Raw genomic sequence first — 21,896 nt, forward strand, 5'->3', positions numbered from 1 at the left:
GGTCAGCTTTGTGTTTCGAGTCGCCTTTCTTGTTTTTTTAAAATTTTAGTTTACTATGAATGTCTAATTGGGAGAATTGCTGTCTAATCATGTTGAGCTTACCGTCAACAGGAAGGGAACAACAATCATATATTCTGTGTTTCATGCCAGAAACACTATTGTGCTCTTTGTAGAAAGATGGTGCGTCGCAGTTCCGAACACTATGGTACTGGGCCAAATAAGTGCAGGCAGCATACAACTGACTGATATACCCTCAAAATATAGGGTGGGTAAAGCAAAATGCCTGTTCATTTCCAGGAGCTGATGGCTCATAGTAAGTTGGAGCCTCTGTATGTGTGGGGATCACTCACCCTCTCCCTTATTATAGTGTGGGGACACAGCCATTCTTCCCCCACCGGCCTCCTCTTCCCAAAATAGAGAATTCAAAATTTGTAGTCTCTCTCTCTCTGTTATTCACCATTTATATGAAATTCCTTGTCTTTGAGTGTAATATTAGGTAAACATTCTTTCATAGGAAGCTATTTCTGAACACTTTTTCCTTATGAAGGTATTTCAAAGAGGACTACTTTCAACATAATTTAATCTTATCCAGCCTTTCAATCTGTTGTGAGTCGCTGATTTGACGTAGTGGACATGAAGATGTCACGACGTCAAATCCCATTGTAGAGCTTTTACTTGACATGTTTGGTCCTATGTATCCATTGCTTCTCATTTAATGTTAGAATCTCTCTCTCTCTCTCTCTCCCCGTGGTGCATGCATGCCCAGGTGCCAAGGTGCATGGGGCACGGGTTCCAAGGTGTGTAAGCATGCACTCGTGGCTTGAATGCGTGTGTGCAATTGTGTGGCTTGCACGTGCATATACGTACATGTGGGTGTGTGCACCAACCCATGTCACTAGCGTGTAAATTGAGTTGCAATAAGACAAAGGCATCTCTAACACTTCTATCCGCCAGTACTGGACAAAGTTGATGATTTGTTGAAAATTATATTGCAGATTTCTAAGTTCTCAATTCAAATATGTGCATAACTGTGAGCATTTTTGTAGAGTGTTTTCTAAAGAATGTTGAGTGAAACAAGAAAATTGGGTGGTTGCAAAACAATCCTTTCTATAAAATCTGTAATTTGCTTCGGTGACTAAATAATAAAGTTAAACTTGGGCTAATATAGGGGTTGTCATCTATAGGGTTTTAGGATTTCAATTTGTCAAAAGGATGCTGAAAAGGGGAGGCATAAAATTGTTGAAATGAGATGTGTGGAAGTTGGAGGGGCAAGGGGGAGTGGAGGACATAAAATTGGGTATTCTTGTTGGGGGGCTCTCCTTTTCCGAGCCTAAACCCTTGAGCTTCGAGCTTGCATTGCCAAGATAGCCTCAAAAAACCACCACCCAAACAATATATGTCCTTTGAAGGAAGTACTCAACCATGTGCAATGTGAGTCTTGAAGTCTTGGAGTCTTATCCAAGTCCAAGAGTCACCCTTTACTATTGAAATTATCATAGGATGTCTTTGAAATAAGATGAGTCCTAAACTCAAATCGCGTACTCAAATTTATGTGTGTGCGTGTCGCACAAACATATGCATGCGCGCACGCACGCACGTACACACACACACACAATAGTTTTGCATACTGCCTACATCTTTGGATGAAAGGATATTATTTTACACATGTATTATACTTTTGTATAGTACCTATAACTTATAATAAAAGGAACACACACGAGAGAGAGAGAGAGAGAGAGAGAGAGAGAGAGAGGACTTAGATTAATACTCTTAGGTCACAAGGGACAACAACATTGTGTTAATTTTCCATGGTTTTAGAAAGAGACCTTGGAGACATGCAACCCTTAGCACTCGTTTTTCTAACAAAGGGGTTTATTAACCCTTGAAATCCCTCTTGTTGGGCTTCATCATCATGACTTGTATTGGTTGGGTGGATGAACCCTTTGCCACCTCTTTTTTTAGTGAAAGGGATGTTGAACACTTCATTAAGCTTGTAGTGACAAGGGTACTTTATGAGCCTATTGGAATGTACTAATGGTAGGATATGTTTCACCATAAAATCCTTGGTAGCATACCATCAAGGGAAATAATTATAATGCACATGAGTCTCTTGGAATCCAATGGTTGTAGGAAATGCATGCTCTCAGATGAACGCCACCATGATCCCTTTTACACTAACAAAGGGGTGCAATGCACCTTGTATATAGTATCTATCTTTTTCATTATGTATATACTTAGCGCACCATGCATATGCTCATATTTGGAATGTAATGCTCTCTAGCTCTTTTTTTGTGTTGGAAGGTAATTTTTTTCCTATAAGATTATTTTAACCATTTGGTTGGATCGATTTTTATAAATATATCTTTTTACATCTCATCAATTTGAGATATGGTTTGAGCGGTATGGCCATTTTCTATTCTCATCACATCTCCACGGACCCTTTCATTGGCGAAAGGATACTAGAAGGATGTAAAGACTTAATTTTGATTTCATGGCTAGATAGAAAAAAAAAATAACATAATTTTTCTTTAGTCAAAAACTTACTTTTGATTGCATGGTTAGATAGAGCATAAAAATTCAATCTTTTTTTCTTTTTATAGCTCGTCAATTCGAGCTACGTTTTGAGAATTATGACCATTTTTTCACCATCATCACATCTCCATGGATCCTTTCTTTGGCAAAAGGGTCTTAGAAGGATGAAAAATATTATTTTTAACTGCATGGTTAGATGAAGCACAAAAATTTTTCTTTTTACAGCTCAGCAATTCGAGCTACGGTTTAAGAGTTATGACCCATTTTTTACATTCATCACATCACTATGGACCCTTTAGCGAAAGGGTCCTAGAAAGATGCAAAAACTTACTTTTGATTGCACGGTTAGATAGAGAAAAACATTAAATCACTTTTCCTTTTTACACCTCATCATTCCGAGCTATGGTTTCAAAGTTATGACAAATTTTTCACCACCATCACGTCTCCATGGATCCTTTCACTGGCTGTCTCAAAGAAATATTATATTTGATTGCACTGTTGGATCACAAAAATTACATCACTTTTTCTTTTTATATCTTACCAAATCTAAGCTATAGTTTGAAGCTCGTCACATATCCATGGGCCCTTTCACTGGCAAAAGGGTCCTAGAAGGATGCAAAATACTACTTTATAAGTTTTTTAGGCTCTAGTAAAAAATGAGCTTTAGTAAAAAATAAGCTCATAGGATCCTTGTACTAGCAGAAGGGTCATTTGAGCTTTTTTTGGATGCATTCAAATTGAAAATAAATAAATGAATTTTGGTCTTTAAAAAGCCCATGAGATTGGATGAAAGAATCTTATGAGAATTTTTTTGTTGAATTCAAATTAAAAAAAAGTCACTAAATATAATTTCTTAAAGTGGTCCAAGTGAACCTTTAGCCAATGGAAGGGTCCTATGAGCAATTTCTTTTTAATAATTTGAGGCATAATGCAACAAAAAAAGGACAAAGGACCTTTTGTCGACCAAATGGTCCTATGGTCTTTTTCCAAACCAAACTTGATTTAATTTCTTGAGGCTCAATACAATAAAGAAAAAGTCCAGGAGACAGTCCTATGGGTATTTTTAAGACTTTAATTTAACATCAACTCTCTATGTATTACTAGCCCTTCTCCATTGTAACTTGCGTCACTTCTCTTTTGGAGGATCCACTTCACCCCCCCTTTTAACCTTCACCTAATCATCTCCCCTCTATTAAGGGGAGGTATGATAAATGGAGGTGACCTTTCAAAAACCATTGAAAGTTATCATGATGATGGTTAACAGAAGTGCTCATAACTCTCTAACCGTAGCTTGGATTGATGAGATATAAAAATAAAATATGATGTACTTTTTGTGTTGTATCTGACTATGTGCTCAAAAATAAAATTTGGCATCTTTCTAAGACCCTTTCACTAGCAAAAGGGTTCATGGAGATGTGATGATGGTCATAACGCTCAAACTATAGCCCAAATTGATGAACTATAAAAAGGACAAGTGATGTATTTATAAACTCTATCAAGCCAAATGATCAATATAATTTTATAAAAAAAATTGGTCCTCCCAACATTATGAGAGAGAGAGAGAGAGAGAGAGAGAGAGAGAGAGAGAGAGAGAGAGAGAGAGAATTACCATGCCAAACATGAGTATAATCATGATGCAATGCACCAAAAGAGACTCTTCCTCCAGAGGAATAGAAAGAGGAGGAAATACTACATTTTCTAATAACAGTGGAGGCAAGAGAAATTCAACTAGCCAAGATGTTAGAGTCGAGAGATTTAGTGGGACATATGAAGAGCTTTTCCATGATATTGTGGGGGAAGATTGACATCATGATGAGGAGGAGAGCAAGACTCAAGTATGTAGATGATAGTGAGAGAGGTGGGGATCACATTGGTTTAGAGGCCAATAATGCCAACTTTGAATTGGCAAGTGGGGGAGATATCATTAGCAAATGGAGGGTTTTAGTTCAAATTAATATCCTTGAATACTCTTATGCACACCAATCATTCATTCAAGGGTTAGGTGGTATGTAGTAGTCCTTAAGGTGTGTGGGGACTCCATACCCTACGGTACATCTCTAATGTTATGGCTTTATGATATTTTCAATTGACCAATGTAGTGGTTAGATTGCATGTTGTCGGAAGCACTTTGATTATGGCATGTTTGTTTTTGAAGCATGGATATGATCATGACTACAACATGCAGTTTTACATCTTTGGTATATTCTTGAAGGAATGTACTTGTGGTATGACAAGAATAACATCATATTTGTAGTGTTTTGTGGTTTGTGGTTTGGGTGCACATTCTATGTTGGTATTGTATTTTTGGTGCTACGTGGTTGGTAAGTATTTGTGCGGACCTTAGAGACACAATCCTAGAGGGTATGGGGTGGAAGCATCAAAAGGGTGCATAACACCATTTCTCTAGGAAAGGATATATCATGAAAGGTCATTGGAATCAAGCTCGGAACTATAGCTCATGGGTTTGAACTCGGGAAAAAATCATACTCTTCTTATTGTATGTGTAATCATGCATGCTTGTGTAGGTCTACTTACGACCAACATGTAAGTTTTTGTTTTCTAATTAAGTATTTCTTTCTTTAACTATGGAAACCTTACTTTAAGAATGCTAGGGAACTCAAACTCTTGGGAAATCTCATGACAATGACAAATAACCAAAGCCTTGAAATTTGCACTCAAAATTTGGTAGCTTTAGATGTCTTTAATATAGGCAAATGCTTTCTAAAAATGGCATCTACCTAAATCGACCTTAAAAGTATCTCCATTGCATTAATCCATGATCTCATGTTGAGTGCTATGTAGCAATCCATATGTACAATACATTATGCAAATGGATTCACTATTAAATGATTTACAGGATTGGAATCTTACACTCCTAAACAAACCCTTATGTGCCTCAAATTTCATGTTCTATCACAAAGCTTGAACTTCCTCGGTGCCAACCAGGTCAGAATTGTGTGTAGCTGTAAATGATCCTCTCGGATGATCGGGTTGAACTCATTGCCTCGAAACAGACAAATGGCATGTCATTGCTATACTGGAAGGTGGTAGCCAGTAGTCTATGTGGAATCCCAATCCCCCGAACCAAGTGCATGTGTGTGCATACCAACATCTCTGATTGCGCTAAGGCCACAGAAGAGGACAATGCCAACCATGGTAGTCTGTGTCGCCTTGCAGTGCAAGAGCCACATAGTCTTGTCCGATGTACATGGCCAAGAATGTCGCATCTAAGTACAATGCCAATGCCTCGAACTCAGCATGAATGATCTGATGGGGATCCGATGGCTTACTATGGATCATCCATGATAGCAAGAGAACATGTAAAATCGCTCCATGCAAGCTCACTCTGTATCTGGGAGGTCTGGCTCCCAACAAGGATGCCATACATGCTTGCTAGTCGGACCAAGGAATTGAAGAGTAGAGCCTTGGTCCATGGGTCTTGAAAGTGTGAGTGGAAGCATTGTCTCTCCAGTCGAGCAAGAGAGGCATATTCTCTACTTGCATCGCCGGTCTCATCATGAAGATCAAGTATGTGTATGACAAGATAATATCAACCGATAGGACCAAAAAGAGAACCCCCAAGTATGTGTATGATGAGAGCAAAGTAACTAACTTATTTTGTTGGAGAAAGTCGAACCTTAGGAATCAAGGGTGCTACCATGTCATCCCCTCTTACTAAACCAAACCAAAACAAACACAAACGATGCACTTTCTAAAGGGAAAAAGGGAGTGGACAAAAAGTTAAGGAAAGGCTAAAGAGGATTAAGATCCTCACAAAGGCTGGCTGGAAAAGCAACAAAGCAAGAGAAGAACTTGCACTAGACGAAAGAAGTCTCAGTCCTTCGAAACCACTACCGAACGAGCTGGAAAAGGAGCACAGCCAACCTCAAGAGAGCCCTAGGCAACGGGGGGTTACTCTCCAGACAGTAGAACGACTGGGGCACCAAGACCACCCAGATGACGTCAACAAACACCAAGAAATCCAAGAGTAGGCTACATCCATTAATTTTAGCTCTCGATCTACACTTCTATAGGGATCACTGCTTGCGCATCTCTGAGGAGGGTTTCATTGACTCGCTAGAGTACACTCAAATCCACCTACCACAGTCGTCGAGGATTGCTATTAGACAGTTTCGTGTTTCATCACATTGACTCCGTATCGAGAGAGGACGAGCTAAGGGGATACCTAGGGACTTGGGGCTCCAACTCCCTTTAGTAATAAAACCTATCAAAATCTTGAGTATGAGATGAATTTAACAATATGCCATGAGTAGAAATTATTCAAATTAACAAGGTTGTGTTGTACACTAAAAGAGCTTCAAATATGTTTTTACACCTTGAAATTTAGGTAACACGTGTAAAAGTTACATTGATTTAAAAGGAGATGGGTTTTGATATTTTAGTGTACTTTTTGTTTTACCCCCCCTCATCCAAGAGACCCCCTCCCTTGGGCCCCACATATTATGAAAAATATGTACAAACTAAAAGTCTTGCATATTTTTCAAGATAAATACCTTATATTTTGTTGGAGGGGGGACATGAAATTTTCATATTTTTCCCTTGCATATTTGAAAATTTTAAAGGAAATCCATGCATATTATATATGGAGCTTGTACCCTGGATTTAGCTGACATTTCATCCATGTTCAGACCCGAGGTGGCACAGTTGACATGGGTCATAGTGGCACTTGTCAAATGTAGAGCCGTTGCTAGGAGTTCAGACATCTCACATTGTGTGTGTGTGTTTTGTACTTGGTTAGGTTATATCTGCTACTAGGATGATGATGTTAGTGAGGACTATGATTATGGTGGTGATGATGACATTAACTATGTCCTATATAATTTTCTCACATGGGTTAGGATGATCAGTTAGTAGCTCCATCCCTTTGGTTTATTGTAGCAGGTTTTCTATTAGTCTCATAGACCCATCAGTCTTCAATAGACTTTAATAAAATTTCTTTCTTTCTTTTTTTATTTCTCAAGGGAGTATCGGCCCATCTCCCTTTCATTCGAGGTGCTTTTGGCACAATATTAGATTCCCCATTGGCTTCAGTGGCCTTGGTTGTGGCAGATAATCGGGTTTCCTCGACTCAGGAGATCGTTGTAGAGAGTCCAAAGCCCTTCTAGAGCAACTATACCTTGAGACCCTTGATTGGGGAGAGGTCCGCAAAGGATTGAGGTCTTTGGATTGCTAGGTCAGTACCTCCATTGTAGGCAGATGGGTCATTTTACATGGAATTGCCCTAGGGGACAGAGACGAGCTCATAGAGTAGTGAGGGAGCCTTGGGATAGGAGCTCACCATCTTCCTAGGCTACAAGACTCCCAAATTCCCTACGTGGAGCCCTCCGAGGGGGCATGGACTAGGGTGGAATGAAAGAAGGCTAGCAATAAGGCCACAAAGAACCATAGGTGGGGCACTAGACTCAAACACAATAGATGATAGTAGAGTAAGCAGTAGCACTCCCCCTGAAAGGGAGAGGCAAAATGCCCCCCCCTTGTACTATGGTTTCCTTCAACCTTCCAGCGGACCTACCAGAGATAAGAGACATATAGCTGTGTGTAGCTATTGCTTCAAATTACAAGGAGGAAGCATTTACATAATCTAAAATAGACTCTTGAGGGTCTTCGTCCTTTTAGCGGACCTACTAGAGACAGAGGTCTACACAAAGGCAGGCCTCAAAGGAAGCCACAACCTCCCCTTACCCCCCTCTCATGGATCCCTCTCTACTCCCCCTCCCCCTTGCCTTCCTCCACTCCCTCCCCCTCTCGTTGTACTCACCTGCCCCTCGCTCTCCTCTTCTCCACCTTTCCCTCCACTCCCTATTACAACCATCTCCCCTTCCTACTCTTCTCCCCCTCCCCCCCTTCCCAAAGTCTCAACCTCCAAAAATGCCCAAGCCTTTGGGCAAAGGCAAGGTGGAGGCTTCCTCATCTCAGTCTCAGGCTTCTCCTTAGCATTAGAGCCGGCTCCCACCACAGAGGATGCAGCTTCTATGGAGCAAGCAAAGGTAGATGTCCCATTTTCTCATCTTTCTGGTTTGAGGCCTCATCCAGGATAGTAGCCCCTCCTGAGTGAGTTCTAGAGGCTTGGTCTTGGGAATTACCTTGATGTTCTAGATGATTACCTTATGCCTTGGAAGGGATGATAGTGATCTTGCAGTCCCCCAGAAAGGGGTTTCTATTGCAGTGATTGTGGCTCCTCACCCAATCCCTTTTGGGCTTCAAGTTCACCACTTCTAGAGGAGAGGAGAAGTGGACTCCCATGGTCTTTGGTTGGATGAGTCCAAGATTAGGATCCTAAATGTGTACACCCCTACTTGTAGACAAGATCATCTTGGGGTGGCTAACAAAGAGCCTTTTGGATGTTGATTTTTGGGTTGTAGGATGGGAATTCAACAATCTTAAGTTTGAGGAGGAAAAGAAGAGAGGAGCCTCTTTCTCAGAGATGCGCATAGGAAAAAAATGTACACAGGAGTAGTTCATCTTCACGATCAATGGTCGGGATCCATGAAGAGAGGAAGAGTTCTCCAAACTTCCTGGAAGCCTTCATTGTCTTCATGAGCACTTTGACAGGTTCTATGTAGGAGATTAGGCGATGTAGAGGTGGAGCCATGAGTATTTTGACAGGCACCACAATGTCTCATCACTCCTGATTGTGCTTCACTTAGAGAAACCTCATCGCGGACTCCTCCTGAAATGCTTTACTCCAGGAGGAGATGTAGCATGGCATGGTGGCTAAGATTTGGCAGAAGTCGATGGGCCACATGGATGGTAGACGCAATCTAGAGAAGTAGTGAGGAGCTTTAGTTCCATGCTCTTCATCCATGGCAATCTTTGCAAGAGCACAAGAAAGGCATTGAGATGTGACAGAGGGGGTCATTCTTTCTCCATCAATCCAGCTTCGCCATCCTATAGGATTTTGAGATAGTAGGTACTCAAGATAGAGGCACATGATGCGATGACTCCTTCTCGACCATGCCCTTTGCCTTCATCGAAGGATAGTGTTTGGGAGACGGTGTCCAGTATCATTGCCTAAAAAATCTGGGTTGCCTGCCATAGTTTTGTGATGGGGGGCCATCCAATCCCCCTAGTAACCAACCTTGTCTCACCATTTGGTAGGATATTATGTACACCTTGTGCGTCGCTTGGGAGTGTAGGACTTCATCTTCTAGGGGGACCATCGAAAGGCGGGTGCATTTTCACAAGGCTTGGCCTGTGGGTATATTTTATATTATTACTGCTAGAGGTATTTATTGTGGTTGTGTAGAACTTCACCCTGTTTGGTAGCCCTATTGAAAAAATAATGGTTTGTAGAACACTCCCTAGAGGTTGAGGGTGAGTGTGTACATGAATCAAACATGGTCATATAGGGTAAAGCGGTCGGTATTGTGCACCCTTAACTTCTAGGCCTCCGCAAATTCACAGCATATGCTTGTAAAAAAAATTGGAGCCAGGATCAACATCACATTGCCTCCATCACTTCCCACAAAAGTTTTCCTCTGATTAACGGACTCTAAGGGTTGCACCTACAAGGAATGGCGAAACAGTTGTGAGAAAAAGAGCTGTGTTTTAAATCGATTCCTCCCAATCTACAAACGATTTATGTTTGTATTTGTACTTGTAATATCAAAATTATGAGGTAATGTCAAGATTGCAGCACTTGATCTCTTGTTAGCTACTTGTTGCTACAAATAGTGAGTGGCTCTATTATGCATACTTGTTGCTACAAATAGTGATACATGCTCTTCAAATATGAGTGGGTTAAAAATTGATGATTATTATGTTTGTGAACAAAAATTAGAATTTCTAGGTCAAGGTATGGAAGCTTAAAAGTGGGAAATTCCCTACACAGACAAATGGCAACATGACAAGAAACTGAAATGAGAAAATTCAATGCACCAAATCATATTGAGATGGAGACTCAAATACACTATGAGCTTAGTTGTAGAATTGCATTCCCAGACGAGCATTCAAAAAAAGCAAAATTCCATTTTCAAAGGTGCGGGGGAGCATACATGGTGGGTTGATTATGTGGCCTCTTCATCCTCATAGCTTGAAGCTGATGGGCACAAGCCATGTGCTACTCTACAGTGGGCACATGCAAAGGGATAGGTCTCTCAATGTGTAGAGGAACACCTTCCCAAAGGACACACCTCAAGGTCACCTCGAATTGGGCTTGTTGAATCTCCCATGCCTTTTTCCTTGTTTGGGCCTACCGCTCCTCAACTTTGAGCTTTTCCTCAACAGTCTTATTATCTCTAACTCCATCTTCTTCAACTCTTTTTGCCTCCTCCTTGACTGTTTTATTCTCTCCACCTCCTCTTTCTTGGCATTCTTGGCCCACACCATATTGATATATTGATTAGATGCCAGAATAAGTGAATGGTTGTAATTTATGTATGCCCCTCCCTACACCCTTGCAATGGTCACATTCTCATGAGGGATTTTTAGAAGCTCGACCACCTCTGTATTTAGGGTCTCACACTCTCGTGGAGGTATTGTTGTGCCCATGCTGCTGCGAGCTACAACTGTTGCTCCCTCCAAATTTCCAATCCCTAGTATGCATGGAACTTGAGTCATGTCCTCCTCTAACAATGCTTGCTGTCCCTCAAAGTCTCTAGCCCCTAGTGTGCATGGAACTTGACCAATATCCTCCTCTAATAGTACTTGGTCTTCCTCGGGCCCTGATTGTTAGTCTGAAGCTCTCTGTAGTTGCTCTAAAATAGTAACTTGAATGCTCCTACATGGCATGTGATCAAAACATAGAGCTTCTCTATTGAAGGGCCATATTCGAGTGGCATGAAAACCTACCTTGAGTTTGAATCTATGAGAGTGGTGGTTAGAGCTCAGGATGATATGCCAGCAAGATCCGTTTTTGAAACCTGGGGGCAAAAATTGTTCATCAACCAAATAGATCTCTCCTTGTTGAAGTTACTCTAAAATACTTGAAGATTGATACATCAAGGGGCTAGAGCTTGTGATGAGTATGGGCTGGCAATGTCACGATATTGATACCCCATTCTACTACCTTGGCTACAAGATTTAGGCCAGTGTGGCTGCCATGTCCATCAATTATGAGTAAGTGCCTATTGTTGGTGTGACCCCATTTGGGATGGAGGCACTAAAATATTCAAGCCATGTAGTAAACAATTGGCCTATCATCCAAATCTTGTTCTGCATTTTGACAGCTCCCTCCTCGCATTGGCTAAGGTAATTTTGCATGGCTCTTTTACCTTTGAAAACGTAATATCTTGGAAGGGGAAATCCAGCTACATTCAGAGAGGAAAGAATTGTACACCACTCTCTTAAATCAGGTCTTAGTCCATACACTTGCCTGGAGCCTTTCCTAGCAAGCACTTTCATTCCTCCGTCTTTCAAGCCTTGCAAACCTGTCTCATTGGCATTCCATATGTTATGAGGTAGGTATCGGTCCCTTTCATATGTGCTGGTCCCTTTCATTTCTTTGTTGTTCATCTTTCTAACCATGCAGATAGGGAAAACCATCTCATGCCCCATCATTTCGAATAAGCTTGCATTGACAACCCATTTTGGTATGCCTCCATTGTAGCATGCATGTCCTCTTCAGTCTAATCTTGCTCATTTTGGCATTCCATATGTTATGAGGCAGGTATCGATCCCTTCCATATGTGCTGGTCCCTTTCATTTCTTTGTTGTTCATCTTTCTAACCATGCAGATAGGGAAAATCATCTCATGCCCCATCATTTCGAACAAGCTTGCATTGACAACCCATTTTGGTATGCCTCCATTGTAGCATGCATGTCCTCTTCAGTCCAATCTTCCTCTACTATTTTCTTGGAGTGCGCCGGTCTTGCTCGTATGGGTGCACATGCAGACGATTTGCAACCAATGTGGAGCTAGCCATTCGTGGGGGAGCAAGCACTTGTGGGGGATTAGGTAGCACTCTTGGCCCTCTAAATTGGCAATGGGAAGTCTGGCTCCTCCCATAGCCAGAAGATCGATTGCTTCTGGTTTTCATGTGACGAATGCAATATGTTTGGTGTTATGTGTTCAAAAACACAAATCAGTACGCTATACTGTGTGAAAAACAAAAAAAGACACTATGTGGCATTGTTGTGTTGAGAAACACAAAACAATGCGTGGCCTTGTGTGACAGACACACACAAAATAGTGTGTGGAGTTGTCCTATCTAGATAACAAGAGGGTCAACTTATCCCCACCATATGTAGAAATGAAATTTAGTTTCATAATTTAATAACACCCCAAATCCACATGTTACACTACATCTGTTCCCCCCAATTCACCATGAAATTCAAAACACCCCAAATTTGTAGGTTACACTATATTTGATCACCACAAAACTGATTAAACCTACCAACATGAATTTGATCAACGTTTTTTTAAACCGTGAATCTAAGCAACATGTTTCAAATAGACAACTGACCATTGAATCTATTGTACTAGGTAGTCATATTCCCTAACAGAAAACTTGCACTTCTTTTGCATTGGAGTGATGCTTGACTTGACAAGAGACACTATCGGCTAAGATAGTTTCACTTAGAAATATGCAAATTATTTGTGTGTGTGTATCTGTGTGTGTGTGTGTGTGTGTGCATGCTTGTTTTATATACAAATATTCACATGAATATTTGGGAATGGTGAGTACACAATGGGATGGCTTTTGAAGAAACCCACATGTAGAGTAGACTTCTCAATGAAAATTCCCTTATGATCCTTCTTACAACTTTTACTTAATAGGGGGTGACATTGAAAACCCTCTCTCAACCTAGCTTCATGAAAGGTTTTCTCCAAAGAAACCTCATTGAAGTAAACCATCAAGGTAGTTTCGCTAGCGAAACCCCTTTGAAATAAGTCTTCCAAGGTAGTTTCGCTGGTGAAACTACCATGGACAACACTTTTAAAAGTGGCATAACTTTCACATCCGATGTCCAAATATAGTCATTCAACCACTCAAATTGATCGAGAAACCCCATTTGAGCACATCTATGTGGTTATATTTTGCATATATAGTATTAAATATTACATGTATTTTATGAGAGTGATATATAAGCTCAAGTTAATACTTATTTATAGTAATTTAAACTTCTTTAGAAACATATCCATAAATATCTTGTTATTTATGCTATTAAAACACTAGAAAGCTCTTGTAATATTGATATAAATGTGTTTAATAAGTAATTATATATGTATAATATTATTACATTGAGAGTGATTATGAGGGATGTTTCTTAAAGGAATTATTTTTAAACACTTTTTAAAGGTAATAATAGGGGTACAAAGGATGTCTATGAATAAGAAAATTTACGTTATGTAAAAATGAATGAGTGACTATTCTATATATTTTTATGATAAAGAGATCTAGTTCTAATGAAAATAAAAGTGTAAAAACCATGTTTCCTAAAGAAACACAATTTGTTAAACCTCTTTAAAAACACGTTCAGATAAACCTTCTCATAGGTTTTTACTCGTAAAATTGATGCATCCAAATAGGGGAGGCACCACAAGATGGTCTACTCCCCAATCATAAGCTACCTAGCTCACTCTCAACTAAGGCAAACCATTGAGTAGGGGGTAATCTTGCTAAGGTCTTTTCATTTCCATCACCACAAAGCTCATCATGAAGATCAAAACATTTATATGCACTCGTGCACCCTTATACAACCCTAGGGGTTGCATTGATCATTGTGCTACAACCTTAGGGCTTGCTCTAATCACTAATCTAAAAGCCTAAGAAACAAAGGGGATAGATTAATGATGGGAAGTCGAATCTGTTCCTTGGTTACTTCTAGGAATATTTTTACTATAGATCCACTATCCACAATAACTCCTTTGATGCAAACCCCTTTCAAAATGACCAACTTGAGGGCAAAAACATCCACCAACTTTGGTCCCAAGAAGCAAACCCCATGCTTTCTTGAGGAGGGACCATTTCCCTATCAGCTAGCTCTAAAGCCTTGACATTCCTTATTTCTTGGCTAATCAAGACAAGATAACCTTCAGATTCAATGCACAAATCTCAAGAAGGGAAATTTGCACATGGATATTGCCTAGGGCTTACTCCACATTATAGCCTCAATATAGCTCTCATTTTTCTCTTGGGCTAGCCTTCTTATATTGGCACTCCGGCATTGAGCATTGCATTCACCTATCACAAGGTGGGGTGGAGGGCCCTCCTCTATGCAAGGAATCTCTTCCTATTATGGTCCTTGGAATTGGTGTCGCTAATTAGGGTTGGCCATAGCACACAAGAATGGGTCTCCCTAATTATGGTTGGCCACAGCCCACAAGAATGGGGCTATCATGTGAGGTGTAATGTATGAGGAAGAGAATGACTTCTTGAATCTCTATGGCTACCCACAAGAAGGAATGCTCTACCATTCATTAATGAATCATTTGGGAGGTGGGAGATGAAGGGCTATAGTCTTGGTGAGCCCTTTCTTGGCTTCTAGTGATTGTTGCTATCAAGGGGAATTGGGAAGTTCCTCCTTCACCACTCCCACAAAATTGGTTGAAGGGTTGGATGGAATAGGGGTGCAAGGAGAAACTATATGGCTACTTGATGTTGCTCTTTTTCATGTAGTGACCCTTGCTATGCGGTCAAATTCAGGTAAGGAGGAGTTCTTTAGGAATGGGGCATTTGCTTTGGAAATGTCAATACTCTCCATACTCGAAGAATATGATGGGCCTATTATTGCAAGGCTGACGAGGAGATAATGTCTCTAATGTAAACACTTGAGGGGTAGAAGTGGGGGGATAGGCTTGGGAAGCTTGCTGGCATACATGGAAGGGAGGAACGAGATAGGTGGGCGTGACAAAAAATACATTTAGAGTATAGAAAGGGGTGGATGCGGTAGTATCAACCACTAATGTCATGGACTAAGTGTTTGCAAAGGAGTAGTACTTCTTATTGAGGCAGCCCAAAGTCAAATGAACAATTGTCATGAAGGAACCAATTGTCCTGGAAGAATAGAAAGTCATGACACTCTTATCCTTCCTGAGTTTCTTGAAAACCTTTTGTGACTTAAGCACCTCTATTGGCAAAGCTTCTCCATTGGAATCTTTCTCATCCCCCTATTGGCATAGCTCCTTCATATCCTCCTCCATATCCCTCTAAGATCTTTTGCAATTCATGGCATGTGCCATCTTTTCCCATAATTAAAATTAGCAATGAAGCTTCCTACACATTGTAAGCCAATGATAGATTAAGCTAGCATAATTAGCTCCACAATAATTCCACGTAATCATCTTTAAAACCTTATTCTTTGCAATATTTGTCTCTAGGTAAATGATGGTACATTTAGTCTATTTACTAAGATTATGTTTAAAAAAGAATTAGGCTCATCCAAATATGATGTCTCTATCCACTCCATTATTTGGATCTCACTATGCTAGCATAATTAGCTCCACAATAATCCCACATAATCATCTTTAAAATCTTATTCTCTGCAATATTTGTTTATAGATAAATGATAGTACATTTACTCTATTTACTAAGATTATATTTAGAAAAGGATTAGGCTCATCCAAATATGATGTCTCTATCCACTCCATTATTTGGATCTCACTACACTACTACCATTGACCCGCCCTTTAAATCTCAATGTTGAGCCCTAATGTATCTACATGTGTGTAAGTATAGGCCTTGCTTAACAAACTAGCATGAAAAAATCATCCATGATTGGGATAAATGATGTTATACATGGGGTTATTAAATGTCAACCCAACCATCTAGTATTTTGATGTAAATTGTATCTAGAGCTACCACCATAAATACTCACACAAATACTGATGCGAATACCTATAAAATATTCTAGCTATAATTTTTTGATAGTCTTCTATTTTATTTGATGCTTTAGTTTTTAGAAACAAAAAAATCTAAGTATGGCTGAATCTGTTAACATCCACAGAGTACAGTTGCCAAATGCAGGGTAATCAGTGATTAGAGGTGATCAACATGCATGATCTACTTCAATGCACAAGCTCAAGGAGTTTGACCTCCAAATACCCCAAGGCCAGTGATTACAAGCAATGTGCACATTGAAGGAGTATAGCTCAAACTCAGGGAGTTTGATCCCCAAATGCCCAAAGTCAAAGGATTCCAAGCACATGTCTGTTCTAGCTAACACCCAAGACCAAAGATGTAGGCAACGTGCACATTTCATGTCTACATCCACGAAAATAGCCACACCAACGAAAATATCCATGAAAGTAGTACAGCTCAAACTCAAGGAGTTTGATCCCCAAATATCCCAAGGCAAAAGCGCCCAAGCAACCTGTAGGGTTGTTGTTGAGTGTCTCACAGAAGCTAAGCCTCGCTACTCCAAGTTTTCAGCCGCGTTCATGAGGTTCATGTGGGGGTTAAAGGTCACTGTGCCTTTACCTCGGTTATGTACAATACTCAAACACATATATAAATGAATGAAAAAGAAGATTGGGGTGGTTCTGCACCCACCAAAACTTGTGTGGCTCTCTATTTCTCTCTCCCTCTCTTTCGTTCTTGCTTCTGTTGAGAGCACTCTCAACTGGTATCAGAGCCCGGGTGATCTAGCTGAGCGTGCGTGAATGCCTAGAAGCTCAACAGCTCTGTGGGAGGAAGAAGAAGCTCTATGGGAAGCTTTGTGGGTGACTTTACTGGCATCGGAGTGTGCAGAGACCTTGGAGGAACCTTTGGAAAAGTCACTTTGGTTTTGCGAAGTGGTTTTGAAAGCTTGTTAAGTGTTTTCAAAGAAAAAGTCGTTTTTTAAGCTTTTCCCTGTTCCGTTCGATGACAGAGATCTGTATTGACTTGTAGAGGCAACTATTGCTTGCTTTTGGTGTCCACTTCACTTCAGGAGCTTGGAAACACCTTCGTTCTTAAATCTGGGATCATTTCATTGGATTTTTGACTCATTGTGTCAGTTCTTGCGTTTTTCTGCCCGGGTGTTGGAACTCAAGTTTAGAGCAACCATTTGCAAATCTGTCAGTTCCGGTGGACTCAGGAGGTCAAAACCTTCAAAAAATCCTCAAAAATCAGTGGCGATACTGTGTTTCACTATCTCGTCGACCAAATATCCCACCGGTCGGCATTAGCCATATCCCATTGGTTAAAGCCTGTTGACTTGGTGCCATAGAGCTACCCCGCCGACCTAACTTTTGACCACAGCCTAACCCGTCGCCTCGATTAAATGCATGTTAGAGTTACTATCCCACCGACCTGACAGCCATTGACCCGTGGCTTTAGAGCTATCCTGCTACTCCGCCGTCGGTGCAGTGAACCCACCCCCATGCCCATGGTCATATTCATATCCCTCTACTTGTCGCATTATGCCGATCATGCCACCCATCACTATTTTCATTCCATCAATTGTTGCATTACACTTATTCCTCTGTCAATCGTTGCTATTTTTATCATGCCGCCTGTAGTTATATGCTTTCTTTGTCGATCATCACACTATTGCGTCGCTTGTTGCGGTTGTCGATCCCCATGCCCATCGTGATAACTATACCGTTGCCCAGCACGCTATCCGTATTCCATGGACTTGTGATCCCACTATAGAAGTGGCAAGATCTATCCTGTCGATCGTCGCATTACGTCGATCCCACCGCCCATTGTTATTTTTACTCCATCGTCATCACGATACGCTTACACTGCCACCCATCGCTATACTCGTATCCCATTGCTTGATGCAGTAACCTATCCCTTCGACTGTCGGAGCTATTCCGCTGATCGTCTCGATACCTCTGAGGTAGTCAAAGAATTAAAAAAATTCAAGAACCTCAGTTCAGCCTAAGGGTGCTCAGCGAGAGGCCTCTCACATGCACTTGAGATCCGTAAGAATTTCGCCAAAGGATCCCGTGCCGAAAGAGAGTGTGCTTAGAGCTACGCTCAGCCCACCCTCTGCCCTAATTGGGAATCCGGAATCTTGATCCCTAGCCTTTACTCATTAGTAGGCCCCTGACTAGAAACTCTATCTAGCTCCAACGAAACAGAGAGATTGGACGAAGCAATGCAAGACCCCTCGGGTCCAAGGGCATCTGAAGCTCCATTCACAAGTGTAGCCTCTCCCAACTTGCCTGCACCTGCGGGTGCATCTAGGCTTAGAGGTACATTCTCCAACATGTTCGGCCGCTTAGGCCGAACAAAGTCGACAGACATGGAGAACCCCTTCGCCGGCATGTTTGCAGGGAGGAAAGGTCAGCAACATCTAACTCCCGAACCATAGACCGGGATGAAAACCACCTTCATCGGATCCAGGACCCTCCTCCTATGCTAAACCTTCCCAATGGGAGCACATGGATGATGAAGATCCATGGATGAGGGAATTCCGAAGGCAAGACCCCAGCCGAGGGGATACAAAAAAACTTCCAAGGCAGAGTGCCTTATGAACCCCGAATAGTCCAAGTGCCGCCAACCTTCGCCAACTATGGGGTACCACAGTTTCCACCCTATTACCCATTGCATGGAACTAACGTTCCCATGCCCCAGGACCCACCTCCTCCGGCAGTACGTCCCTTCTCATCCATACTGGTTGCATCGATGAATGTAGGCCTTGGCACATCTGTTCCAATGCTGGTACTAGCAACTATGTGGATACCACCACTTGGGCCAGTAGCTCTATGCCCCATCAGGCCCACAATAACACCACCTCTGCTAGCTGCTCAAACAATGTTAACTTATGAGGCGATGTGCATCTTGGTGAACGCCCTAGGAAGGGGGGCCACACCACCTCCACCCACCCTAGTGTTTTCCCACAGGGATTGCAAATCCCTCAAGGAGCCAACCCATAGGCATCTCCAAGCTAATGACCAAGTTCCTTAGAGAAGGAAACCCGATCTCCCACGTGGAGCGATTTGAACAAATTTGCAAAGCTTTTGGTGCTCCCGAAGACCTAGAGATGGCCAATGCATTTGGTCTCAGCTTGGATGGCAAAGCAGGCCAATGGTAGAGGGCTCTCACCCCAGAAGAAAAGATCAACTGGGAGACATTAAGAAAGGCCTTTATTGTGGGGTTCATCCCCAGTGGCCATAAATGGATCCCAATCAACCAATTGTATGGTGTAAAGCAAAGTGATAAGGAATCCCTAAGGGATTACATTGCCAGGATCAAGCACCTCAATGCTTGCTGTGAACCGTCCAAGCGGCCAAACGACTGTTGCCCCACTTCCTTATCGGATTGGTAGACCCGAAGCTGCATGACCACCTCATGGTGATGAATCCTACCTCCTTCGATTTATGCAACAAGGTGGCCATCCACATATGTGACAACATGATGGACAAGGAGAATTTGGATAAAGCCCTGGACCCCTCAAAAATAGCTCCATTGGTTAGGTCTTCGAGTGTAGAAACGATCAAGATGGAGGCTAACGAGCCCAAGGGCTTGGATATGAGTGAGTTGGCCTCCAATCTGTTAGATCAGCTAGGCCAGTAGTGGAGGACAGGAACCTCCAAGGAGGCGCCGAGCAACCCCCCCACTTGTTTCCATGGAGAGACAATGTCTGGTGTGGGGTATGCAATGGCAACCACCCCTCCAATGAGTGCCTATGCTTAACGGCAAGGCCGGCACTCTACTGTGCACACTGCCATAGGTGGGAAACCATGATACCTCCCAATGTTGATTTTTGAGGTCCCTTCCCCAACCCATGTATCAAATGAGACCCCCATTAGCCCTAATGGCCTGCCTAACCCCTTGATCACTCAAGGTGGTCCCATGGCTAGTTATAGCCAGTACAAAACTCAACCAGCTCCGTTACCACCACAAATATTCGGTCCATAGCCCCCACTACCTTGTATAACCCCGGTCAATCAAGTGTTGGTAGAAGAAGTGCCCAACGACTGGGAGGAGACGGCGGATCCTGATCATGGACCTCACGATTACTACTCCTATGAGGAGGGAAGTGGCACCCTGATCCACTACCTCTCGCTAGAGGATTAGCAGGTTCCCATATTCTAGACTGCCGCCCCCATGAACGCAAGGGCGAGAAAACTAAACTCAATTGCTCGAAGACCCTCGCTCCAATGTTACACTTGCCAGGGTCCCCATAGAGCAAGCAAATGCCCCTACCGAGGTACTTCAAACCCTCCGGTGTTCTGTTTCAAATGCCAGGGCCCACAATTCTTAAAGGACTATCCATACAGGGATTGCACCCCTACCACTCCAACCACGACCAAACCCCATACCCTTGTGTGTGGGGTGTGGAACCAAGCATATGTTCCAGGGCTATCCCACGAGGAGACCAACCACCCCAATCCTCCCACCAAAGAGGACCAGCCTTCTGCTTAGCATCGAGCAAGGCCATGTGGCCGCAGTGCCCCTACAAGTCATCACGACGAGGATGCAAGCCAAGGAATTAGTCAAGGCAATGAGGAAGCTCACAAGGAAGGGTAAAGGATCCCTATCACCCGGCCCCGAGATTCCCCCACATCCCTTAACCCAATCTAAGAAGGCCATTTGAGTAGGTGATGGCTCTGAAAGCAATACATAAAAGATGCCCAGAAAGGCCAGTAGAGGTTCAGATACTATTCATCTAGCCCACTTGATGGGCCACCAAGGGGCGAAAGCACTCAAGGTGTCAAAGAGGGTGGAGGAAGAGGAACACCTTAGCTTCGAGCAGTCAGAAGCTCCAGATTTGATGCAGAAGATGTTCCAAGAAGACCCAATGTTGTAGAACCTCTAGGAGGAAGGAGACCTATATGGCTTCAAGGACATGTTGTTTCTGGGAGAAGAAGCTTCACAAGAACCCTGCGACAGTTTCGGGTTGGCTACCTTTCTATTGACAGAGGTGAAAATGTCGATCGCTTCCCTACTAAGAGCAAATCCCATCCTATGATGCAATCTATCCAATTGGATGAATAGACCTCTCTTACCTCTAGCCCCTGCCAGCCCTAAGCCCAACCAATCATCACCAGAAAAGGGGCAGAATCTACCTAAGGTTCCCATCAACAAGCTAGGCCAGTACTTTGAGGATGATGACACGAACGCCACTATCCCCATAGTTTATCAAAACCAAAAGGTTGAAGCCAGCCTAGATGGGGGAGCGAGAGTGAGTGTCTACACCAAGGAATGCTGGGTGAAATGGGGAAAACCCGCACTCGAGCAAACCCATCTGGTAGTAAAGTTAGCTGATGGGGGAACTACTGAACCCCTGGGAGTGCTTACTAGCATAAACATTAAGGTATTTGGATTCACATACCCCATCAGGTTCGTAGTCATGGACTTCACTTGACAATCGGGATATGAAGCTATCCTAGGCAGGCCCTTCTTGCAAATGTCCATACTCGTGCATGACTAGCATAATGATAAATCCACTTGCGGCACGAGGAGCAAACCATGAGAGTGGGCTTGCACACCTACACGGACACCTCTTTGCCTACAGAATCCGACACC

The 21,896-nt window shown here is 42.3% G+C and overlaps 1 protein-coding gene and 1 pseudogene across 1 annotated transcript in view; one reads left to right on the plus strand and one right to left on the minus strand.

Moving 5' to 3' along the window:
• Positions 1–627, plus strand: part of NHL8 (NDR1/HIN1-like 8) — a 41,005-nt gene extending 40,378 nt beyond the window's left edge. Inside the window, exon 7 of the mRNA XM_087383131.1 lies at positions 112–627. Coding sequence (XP_087239257.1) covers positions 112–246 — 135 coding nt within the window. The 3' untranslated portion in view covers positions 247–627. The remainder of the gene's footprint in view (positions 1–111) is intronic.
• Positions 628–11,339: 10,712 nt separating this feature from the next.
• Positions 11,340–11,895, minus strand: LOC147895849 (MFS-type transporter clz9-like; annotated as a pseudogene).
• Positions 11,896–21,896: the final 10,001 nt, after the last annotated feature.

Source organism: Dipteris shenzhenensis, chromosome 12 (assembly GCF_047967505.1).
Source record: "Dipteris shenzhenensis isolate YYH24624 ecotype China chromosome 12, Dip_SZ_1.0, whole genome shotgun sequence".
Classification (NCBI taxonomy): Eukaryota; Viridiplantae; Streptophyta; class Polypodiopsida; order Gleicheniales; family Dipteridaceae; genus Dipteris; species Dipteris shenzhenensis.